The sequence below is a fragment of the Amphibalanus amphitrite genome, unplaced genomic scaffold, assembly GCF_019059575.1.
Source record: "Amphibalanus amphitrite isolate SeventyFive unplaced genomic scaffold, NRLGWU_Aamphi_draft 000272F_arrow, whole genome shotgun sequence".
In the NCBI taxonomy this organism is placed as follows: Eukaryota; Metazoa; Arthropoda; class Thecostraca; order Balanomorpha; family Balanidae; genus Amphibalanus; species Amphibalanus amphitrite.
Window position 1 is genome coordinate 300,953 of NW_024881767.1, and position 10,470 is coordinate 311,422.

Genomic DNA, 10,470 nt, shown 5'->3' on the forward strand with positions numbered 1-10,470 from the left:
AAATTACCTTCACTTGTCCACTTCATTCAAAACTGATTTCGCCACTGAATAGCCTTTAGTCCATGATTTGCATACGCCAGAAATATTTGAAACTGTTTTTATCTAATTGCTTTATGCAATTATTGCTTTCTTCTAAACTATTTTTTGCTAATAAAGCGAAAAATGTTTGAGTATAAAGTTAATTACCTACTAGCGAAATTATTTCAAAAATGGTAGCATACCGAAACGGGGAATGCTGCGCAACTGTTGCGAAATGATTTTTCACGTTTTGCATGTAGTTGACCGTATTATGTATATTTTTCATTGAATTTATGTCAAATTTGACCACGTTAACATCACATAACACTCGAAATGTCCATTCCATCAGCCTGCTGTCTAAGGGGTAAGATCTTCCTTTGTTTTATTTACTTTTGAGCACGTGTCTATGAAGGTGAATCAGAATGAAAGTTAAACACTCTATACCTACTTCAACTTATTTAAATTTGTATTAATTTTACCCTTTTTGAAGAGCCAACGGTTTTAAGTCTCACCATTTCTTGACGGGGTGTCGAAAAAACTATCAAAGTAGCCCTGCCTGGTTGACAGTAGGTATTCGGGTCTTGGTGTCGCTAGCCTTTACCTATAGTCAGGTTTTTCAAGCCTGTTTGAATTGATTGCTTTAAGTACACAAATAAAGGTGGCCCGAGATGAGCAATGGAATTGAATAGAGAGTTCTAAGTCAGTTGGGCAAACTAGACTTTTGGAATCAAAATATGGAGGCATCAATAATTTGATTCTGGTGGGAGGAGCCATGACCTAATATGGGCATGGAATCAATTTTTTGATTCATTTGGGTACACTTTTGACTTCAAATGTATCGTTACGGTTGAAAAAAGGCCCATGACGGTGAGATTTTTCTTTAAAAAGGTAGAAAAATGTGGTAGGTTTGCAAAAAGTGTTACCTCAAAACTAACAAATTGTCCCTTTGGCCTTGTGAATGGGAAAAAGATAGAGGCACTGTCCATCACGTAAAAGCTGTTTTGAGGAAATCACACTGTTTGTTATTTTTGTATCATGAATTGCATACTAAACAATCAGTATTTGTGTAAAATGGCAAAATGAAATTTTCAAACCCCTAATTATCACTGTTGTAGTGCTTTTATATTTATTATATGGCTTTTACCTGTTGCTTCAGTTTTTGTATTCTTGACATTTAAAAATTGTGAATTGTTATCAAATGTTGTGAAGGTTATGTACAACAATGCTAAAGGTATCTGTAGTGGTGCTGAGGATCACACTTAATGAGAATAATAGCAAGATAAATGCTGTATTCTTGCAAGTCATTGTTACCTATCTCTTAACATTACCTGTGAATCAAAATAATGATTAGCCAGCTGATGGGGAATCAATATTATGATTATCTGTTTAAAGTGAATCAATTCCTTGATTGCCTTTCACTACCTATAGAATTCAAATTGCTATGATAGGAGCAATATTATTTGCTTAGGAGATACTTTCAGCATTTCTGTTCAAGATCAGGCATGCTCCTTCTGGAAACACTCTCTTATTTTTATGTGTTTGGTAAGTTAGAAATGGTCTGCATTTATGCCCAAATATGGTCAAAAGGAATCAATCTTTTGATGCCTCCATATTTTGATTCCAAAGGTCTAGTTTGCCCAACTGAAGTAAAATCAAGAAAAGATGATTTTTTTTAATTGGCAAATGTTAAAGGTAGTGAGGTTCCATGTGTGCTTCTCATCAAAGCTTTTAAAGAAATAGGACAGACTTAAACCCTCGCCGGCCGAGGGGGGTGGGTGGCGGGTGCCGCCCCCCATAGGGTTTTTTCATGATTACTCTGAACACGCTGGCGATAGAGAGCTGAAACTTGGCATATCTGACCTTTGATTCAAGCCAAATCTTTTGACACCAACTGCATTTTTGGGTCAGGTCAGGTCACTGACCTATGATGTCATAAGTGAACCTCTGCACAGTCTTCAGATATCACAACTTTGCAACGTCCTCACTGCTTTCACAGGGAAATGAAATTTGCAGGATCTAGTATCCATTACGAGTCTCACTAGCTATATATCTCAGATTTTTCCTAAAGGTCATATGAGGTCAGGTCATTTTCGTGACCTCACCATTATAAGTCAATGGGGAAAAATAAAAACTGCTATTCTGGGGCCGGGAACGATCTCCCACTATCTGAAGCACACAGAATTGTGATTTCATGCACTCCTTGTAAGGTTAGATGCGTCATTTTTGCAATGCTGACCTTGCGTGACGTCATTTATGACGTCATCAAGGTCACATTAGTTTCTCGTCAATAACTCTCGATCAAATTGAGCTAGCGAGTCGGGAAAGCCGCCAATAGACTCAGGAAGACCTGCCAAATCGAATGATATGCGACATGACCTCCTTCAACAAACTTCGTGACCTGGGGGCGCTGACCTGACCGTGACCTGAGGTCAACACCATAAGTTGGCCTCACCTAAGCAAAAAGTATATCATTCGACGCGCCTGAGCGAGGCGAACACGATGCTGCCAAAATCGTGGCTCTACGGCCGTTGTTTGCGAAGTTATTCACCAAAAACTGAACCGTACCTTGGGGTACTTGACCTGACCTCAGAGGCCACCGGTTGACCTAGGACCTTAAAATCGGGTATCAATCTCTGCGTCTCGTAACGGCGCACACGCTCATTTTTACGCGACGCGCTAGCTCCACCAAGGGCGAAACGGCGAGGGCGGTCGTACCCCCCCCCCCCCCCTCGGCCGGTGCGTATGTAGAAAACCAATAGGTCCGGTGAGGGTTAAGAAATAGAATTATAACACAGCCCGTGCTCCCCAGGACTGGTGGTCAGAGGACCACTCCTTGCCTCTGTCCGTCACAAGGCACGCATAAACATCCAGAAGCCAAAGCTGCCTCACTGGGAGAAGGCGCGCTTCCAGCGGCTGACAAAGCCACGTCTTCCGGACCCAGTGGATGCCAGGCTGGCGCCGCACGCAGGCTGCTTCCACGCCGTGGAGGTCCCGCCCGCACGGGAGGTCAGTGAGGACGTGATGGCAGGGAAGTGGGGACTTTGAATGATTAGATGTCTGTGTGACCTGTTATTGCTTGCTGATTTGTCTTGCATTGTTGTGCTAATGTGTGTGGTTCTACTGTCTCCTCAGGACAATCCTTTGGAAGTTCTTATCGGAAAACAGCTCCGCAAAACCTGCGAGAACTCACGACTCATCATATTTTTCCATCGTAACTCTATAACGCTCACTGAAGTACATAAGGTAAGCATCTAGCAGTGAGCCCGTGTGACCGTTTCGGTAATCAGAGAAACGATCGATCTACGGGATGGTCTACGTCTACGGGTCGATTGTCTGGAGTGTCGGGACAAATCGGGACCAATCGTCTACGGGACTGTCGCTCTCTTTTACTGTTTTACATGTGACCTAGTGCAGTGGACTTCCCCTAGGCACGCTTGCGATGCACCGCCGGCAGCGGTATGTCGCAAGTGTCGATGTAACTAATCGATGTCTCACTGCGTTGCGATTAACTTTGGCCTTAGTTGTATTATTTACGTGATAGTTGTGTCTAAAGCTGCAGTGTTGCGGTCCGCTCACCGCCCCTGGCTCCCCTCCCCGTGCGGCGCTGCAGGCCTGGCAGATGCTGAAGCGCGCCGGCTTCACCTACCACAAGCTGTTCAACAACCGCATCGCCGGCCACGCGTTCTCGGAGACGCGGCTGTGGCCAGTGCTGCAGCTGTGCCGCTCGCACACGGCGCTGGTCACGTGCCCCGAGCCGCGCGTGGCCCAGCTGCTCAGCCTGCAGAAGCGGCTGCCGCAACTGGTCGTCATCGGTGGGTGTTGCCGACTGGCCGTGGGGTAGGGGCGGGGGGGGGGGCTGCTACGGGCAATATATTGAGTTGGTCTTTTATTATTGCAATAAGGCAGGTAACGGATTGACACTATTTGGTCTGGCTGACGATATGGTATTGCATTGAGATTAGTGCTGCAATGTCTGGAGTGGATTCACGTGTGTAACAAGTGAAGGCGTAAACGGTTCCAATGTGCCCCCAGGTGGAGTGGTCGAGGACCGGTTCATGTCGGTGGCCGACCTGGAGCGGTACGCCCAGCTGCCCTCGGTGGACGCGCTGCGGGCCCAGTTCTGCCACCTGCTGAGCGCGCAGGCGGCCGGCCTCAGTGCCTCGCTGGGCCACCACCAGGCGGCGCTGGTGCGCTCTCTGACGGCCTACAGCGAGCCGGCGGCAGCGGGACGGCAGGGCCAGGAGGAGAGCTGAGGGAGGCGGGCACGGCTCTAGTGAGAACTCTCCGAGTGTGCGGGTGTGAGTTGGGGACGAGAAGGTGACTGTGTGGGTGCCGTTCTGTTTTCTAGAGCTCTCAGAGTGCCTGGAGGCTGGAGAGGCAAGGGACAACGTGTGACGATGGTGCATGGGAAAGTCTGAATAAATAAATGTCAGTGCGCTTACGTTGTGAAACAAAAATGGTCCGGTCGACGCCACGTATAAAAAAATGATGGTTAAATATAGAATGCATAGCAGTGGTGGCATGGTGTGTACTGTGTAGCATTAGCTAAAGTAAATAGCCGTGTGCCTTTATTTGTGGAACAAACTTTGGCCCAGTGGAGATTCCATGGTTTATCTTTGCGTCACATTTCGTGATGGCCCTCTCCGAACTGCTTCTAACGCCGACAAACTGTCACAGATGCAGGACGATCGCACATTATCAAATCGTGTACTGTGAGCGGAGTTGAAAATAATGGCTGGACAAGACGCTTTACCGGTTTACTGAGTGTCTCCAAGCACCAAAAGGTGTATTTTCTACATGAGCAGGTTTTGCCAATGGTGCTCGTGCCGTGGTTAACTGGTGTTTCCCCGTTGATCACCGTCGAGCGAGCGTAATTGTCCGAACAGAATCGTAAACAGGCCCATAACCACTAACGGTGATGTTGTGGCAACATTTCCAAACTGGCAGAAACACCGGTGAACTAGAACAAAAATGCCTAGCAGGTAATTTCGTCGTTTCTTACTTCCAGGATGGCGACAATTGAACTGTGCTCATTTGTGGCGGAGGGGAAGTGACTCATCCAGGTCTCGAGGCCGCCTCAAAAGAAAATCTTACCCTTTTATGCCCGCCTAGAAGACCGGGGAGTGCACGCTGTTTGACGCGTCGTTATTCAGGCCAGGTGGAAGCTGGTGACAGCCACGCCAGACCCGGGAAGGTCGTGTCGCCATCTACCATATGGGCTTTGATTGGGCTCGAAATCCTTCCGGTGAACCGGCCGCTGGCGGTGTGGTCGGATGGTGGCGCTACGCAATAATTCCCCTTAGCGGGCATCCGGGCTGCTTAGTTATCCATTCGACAATTTTGACTTAATTTATAAAAAAAGTTCGAGGTTTGTAAAATGTAAATTTGACAATATGCGAACAAGCGACCAACGGCACAGCGTAATTAACGAGACAGCTAACCGCTGACAACAAACGAAGCCTGGGCCAGACCGTCGCGAGAGGCTTTTTAGTCACCAACTCACCCGCACAGTGCCACAGCCTGCAGCTATGGAAGTGGCAACTGGCAAGGACTCGGCACGTAGCCAGGATTTTGCTCAGGGAGGGGCCACGGGTTACAACTTACAACCTAGTGTCGTACCCCCTCCAAAAAAGGAAAACTCCTCGGATTTGGCCAACTATTTTTGGGATGTGGTGCAGCTGTTTTTATTTGTTTTTAGTTTTATTTGACTTTATTTTATTTTTGCCTTCAGGGGGGGTCATGGCCCCCTTGGCACCGTCCCAGGCAAGGACTTAAGTACTAAACTGTACCTTCCGATGCACTTACTGACGAATCCACTGCTATCTTCTCTGTCTGTCTGTCTGTCTGTCTGTCTGTCTGTCTCTCTCTCTCTCTCTCTCTCTCTCTCTCTCTCTCTCTCTCTCTCTCTCTCTCTCTCTCTCTCTCTCTCTCTCCCTCTCTCTCCCTCACTTATCACTAACCCGTTCACTAAGTCACTCACAATGACTCACTAGTTACTCCGTCAATGCACTAAAAATGAAACAAATAAAAACTAACATTGTAAACCACGCTGTACCCTACCTGCTTTTATAATGTTGCAGTGATGTTCCTCCAGGAATAGGGCCTTGGTCCAGGAATTTTGCAGCAAATTAGTTTCACGGTGAAATTTAGTTGAAGTACATCAAGTACATATATGAAGCGACGGAGACAAACTGTGGCTTTATTTTGATTTCCTGAAGCGGTGAGGCTTGGGCGAGGCGGGTGTTTTGAAAAATGTTTGTTTGAACTCCTGCCTCCAGGCGATAGGTATATACCTTGAAATCTAATTTCTCCTGCAGTGTTGTGAAGTGTGAACTTATGGTTATGTGAGCCATGAGCTCTTATGAGCTCCGATTTGTGTCGTTGTGTACCCGGCTAATGAGTGATCAGACTGAGACGATTGGACAATGCCCGTGTCTTTGAAGAAGGAAGAAAAGGTGAGCTTTCTGCTACGAATAAATAATTTGAATGGGAATTATCTCAGGCTTCGCTAGGTTATTTGCAAATTGACCCGCGCCGTGCTGGGGGGGGGGGGGGGGTACGCCCCCTTCTCAAATTTTTCGCGAATATCTCTAAAAAACGGCGTCACGCATCGCCGCCGTTTTTGGCACACATGTTCATCTTTTCTGCACATGTGCAAATTTCAGACCCGGGTCAGGGTCATTCAAGGTCAGGTCACTAGATCACGTCAATAAAAAGTTCCAATGCTCGCTTTAGGCACCTACACCGAATGAACGATCGCTTTGAAACTTTCAGCGATTGAGAAGAGTAACAGTTGCAGCGGTTCTGCGACACCTGAGCGAGCGTCATTTCAGCGAACGACATTTGAGCGAAGCCTTTTCAGCGATTATCAATTTAAGCGATTGACTTTTTCAGCGATTGCCAAGTCGGCGAATTCAATCACAGCGATTATCAACTTAAGCGAGGACCAGAATCAGCGAAACCAGATTGAGCGAATATATGGAGGTCAATGGGGGACCAATTGAGCGAACACAGTTACAGCGAAACCGAACGCGACGGAAGTCAATCATTTGCTACTTTTCGGGAATTCTTGCCCTTGGAATACATACCCGCTGTTATGTGTCATGCTTCAAGCTGCGCGCGGCAAATTAAAAATTTGCTTTTTGCTTGGAAACCACAAAAATATGGCCTCATTCTGCAACCTTGATCTGGAAATGTGGAACGTGAGAGATAGGACGATGGAAGGAATGCCAAGGACCAATAAATAAACTCGAGGGATGGCACAGGGGGATCCAGTCTATGTTTCAGGGACCTCACCCAAATATCTGGAAATTCGTACGTTGCTTGGGGCAAGAACAAATTTTACAACATGGGGACTGATCCAAATTCAAGCGGGGGAATTTCGCGAAAAACAGCACAAGCAATATGAATCTCTGAACAAACGTTTGGTCATCGTTATTGGTCATCGTTATATCCATGGCTCTTCACCAACGCTTCTGGACATAATCGCTCTCCTCTTATCTGCCAGCCTGGCCGAGATGCGAGTACCGTACAGCTTCCGGCGAAGCACAGTGGTCCCACTTATTAAAAAAAGCAGCTTGGACCCAAACTGTCCGGATAGCTACCGACCAATTTCTTTGGTGTCCACGGTATCAAAGCTGCTCGAATTACTGCTTCTTCGAGAAATCCAACTTTCTTTCCGACCTTCAGACCTACAGTTTGGATTCCTTCAGCGCCGGGGCACCAGAGAGGCAACGCTACTCGTCCAGGAAGCGGCTGGCCACTATTTGTTGCACGAATCCCCGCTGTTTGTCGCTAATCTCGACGCTCGTAAGTGCTTTGACCGAATATGGCACGCTGGCATCCTACTTCGGGCTAAAGACTACTTATCTCGCCGAAGCTGGCTGGTTTTAGCCTTCTGGTATAGCGACCTCTCAGCACGAGTTCGGTTCGGAGGTTCTATATCGGATGCGTTTTCCGTACGACGAGGGGTGAGGCAAGGTGCGCTTCTGTCACCATGCTTGGCCAATATTTTCTTAAGGCCGCTGATACAGCAACTGGACGATACCGGCCTTGGTGCAATGGTCTGTGGTAAGCATGTCCCAGTAGTGGCTTACGCTGATGACCTCCTAGTCATGTCGGGGAACGCACTTGACCTGCAAAAGCTATTGGATTCTGTCTCAGAATTCTCAGTTAGCTGGAGGCTCGAATTTGTTAACCCGGTCCCGAGCGCAACCAAAAGTCACTGTTTCATTTTCGGTGCTGGTCTTTTAGCCCAGCGACCTGAGTGGCACTTATGCAACCAGTTGCTCACGTGTAAGGAATACACTGAGCACCTTGGTGTTCAGCTGCACCCGAACCTTCAGGGCCGAGTGCACGTAGATGCACGCGTGTCCCGTGGACGAGGCGCCTATTTCGGTCTCTCCCGAGCGGGTTTGTTCAGCTCGCAGCTCCCTGGCCCTGACAAAGCTTTCCTTTGGCGAGCCATAGTATCCCCGACCCTGTTATTTGGTTGTGCTCTGTGCCCTCTGGGACCCGCCGACATCTCTCGTCTCGAGTCCTGGCAAGCAGCAACAGTCAAAGCTGCCTTACGTTTGCCATCCAGAGCCCACCACACAGCTTTGCTCGCTGCTCTGCACATACCGAAGGTACAGGAGACTCTACGTCGCTCCATCATCGCGTGCTTCCGTGATGCGTTCCGCGAAAATCACCGCCTACGCCAAATTCTGGTTGCCAGCCTGGCCACTCTTGTTCTTGGGGATGCCTCATCGGGACACTGCGCGCCTATCGTTAGATTTATGTTCATCGTATGTGGGGCCAATATGAGTGTGCTTCTACAGGTTGCTGGAGGTCATATCCCACCTGAGATTATGTACACCCCAAGACCCCCCTGTGGAGTCACCGACTCGCTCAGCTGGCTCCTGGCTCAGAACACTGGGGAGGCATGGGCACTAATACAAATGATATTAGCGCCACCCATATGATAGTGTTATGTTGTTTTTGGTATGCCTATGTTTTGGTGTAGGTATGATTGTGCATATGTTTTCTGGCGTATGTCTTGTGTGCATTGTGTATGTTTGTTATGCCCATGCTTGTCTTGTCTCTAGACGTAATACAATTGATGATGATGATGATGATTGGCAAACAGCATGGGTGGGGGGTGAAATCGAACCGCTGGAATTTTTGAGAAATGTGGCATTAAATTTGGAGCTTAATGTCTGAACTTTGAACGTGACATCCGCCATCCAGTTCCGGATAACCATGAAAAGTTCCGGAAACATTCGTTGTGCGTACGCTCGCAAAAAAAAAAAAACACCGTTACGGGACGATGAAGTGTTTCGCTGAAATGACAGTCGCTCAAACTGTGGTCGACGAAAAAGATGTCGCTGAAACATAGCTTTCGCTTAAATTGATAATCGCTATATTTGATAATCGCTCAATTTGATATTCGCTAAGTTGCTATAGTTCGTTTTTTTTAAGTTTGCCCCTCACTGTAAACGTCTTTTTGAACATAGCACGAGAATTGCTAGCTGAATTACTGAGAAAACTGGTAGGCGCACACTGATTTAACCAGATTTCACAGACGATCAATTTCATCAAATTTATTTACTATTTCACAGACTCGTAAATCGTATCTGCCAATACCTACAGCCCCACAGGGATAGACGACTTCTCAGGAATTATGTCTGAACTAATAAATAAATTGCATGGCGCTTAACATAACGTTAAATCGTCGATGTTCAAAACTTATTTTTGAAAATATTATTCATATCTACAATACAATGTGCGCTAACCAGTTTTCTCAGTAATTCTGCTAGCAATTCTCGTGCTGTGTTCAAAGAGACGTTTACAGTGAGGGGCAAACTTAAGAAAAACGGACTATAGTCGCTGAAAATGTTTCGCTCAAATGACGTTCGCTCAAATGACACTCGCTAAAGTCGCTCGCACCGGTTGCAGCAGGTATGTATAAAATGTAGGTATATCTCGGAATTTTGATATCGGTGACCTAAGGTTAGGTCAATTTTGCGACCTCTCCATTACCTATAGGTATCTAAGTCAACGGGAGAAAATTAAAATGCGCCTCTTTTGGATGAACGTCTTTCTAAACACTCTCAAACATTAATTTATGGGTAAACATGACACATTGAGTGAGTCGGAAATTGCACCCGTGACGCCTCTTTGTGCCCCTTAGGTCATCTCAGGTCATAAAAGGTCCCAGCAGTTTTTTTTTACAATTTATAGAGACATGCTAAAGGAATGAAAACACCCTAGATCTAGATGTGTAAATGTGTCCTAGTCGACGATACGGATCGACTGATATGCAACACGACCTTTTCCGGACCCAGGTCATGACCTTGACCTGAGGTCAAATTTTCAAAATGGCCTTTCAAGGTCAATTTAAGTTCATTCGACGCGTCTCGACGAGAGGAACACGATGCTGGTCAGAGTAATGTCCTGCCTCTCTTGAGTGAA

At 46.7% G+C, this 10,470-nt stretch overlaps 1 protein-coding gene across 1 annotated transcript; it reads left to right on the forward strand.

Annotated features, from left to right (window-relative positions):
• The first annotated feature begins 220 nt into the window (after nt 1-220).
• LOC122387063 (39S ribosomal protein L10, mitochondrial-like) lies at nt 221-4,534 on the forward strand. The gene is made up of 5 exons (XM_043376876.1): nt 221-382; nt 2,828-3,024; nt 3,151-3,261; nt 3,629-3,830; nt 4,051-4,534. Exons 1-5 carry the CDS (start codon nt 352-354, stop codon nt 4,269-4,271), a joined length of 762 nt encoding a protein of 253 aa, XP_043232811.1. The 5' UTR covers nt 221-351; the 3' UTR covers nt 4,272-4,534.
• The last annotated feature ends 5,936 nt before the right edge of the window (nt 4,535-10,470 follow it).

Excerpts from the sequence above, each read along its gene's own strand:
- LOC122387063 (XM_043376876.1), top strand. The coding sequence starts at position 352 with ATGTCCATTCCATCAGCCTGCTGTCTAAGGG. Across the intron at positions 3,262-3,628 it reads CGCTCACTGAAGTACATAAG|GCCTGGCAGATGCTGAAGCG; the intron begins GTAAGCATCTAG and ends GCGGCGCTGCAG. Across the intron at positions 3,831-4,050 it reads GCCGCAACTGGTCGTCATCG|GTGGAGTGGTCGAGGACCGG; the intron begins GTGGGTGTTGCC and ends ATGTGCCCCCAG.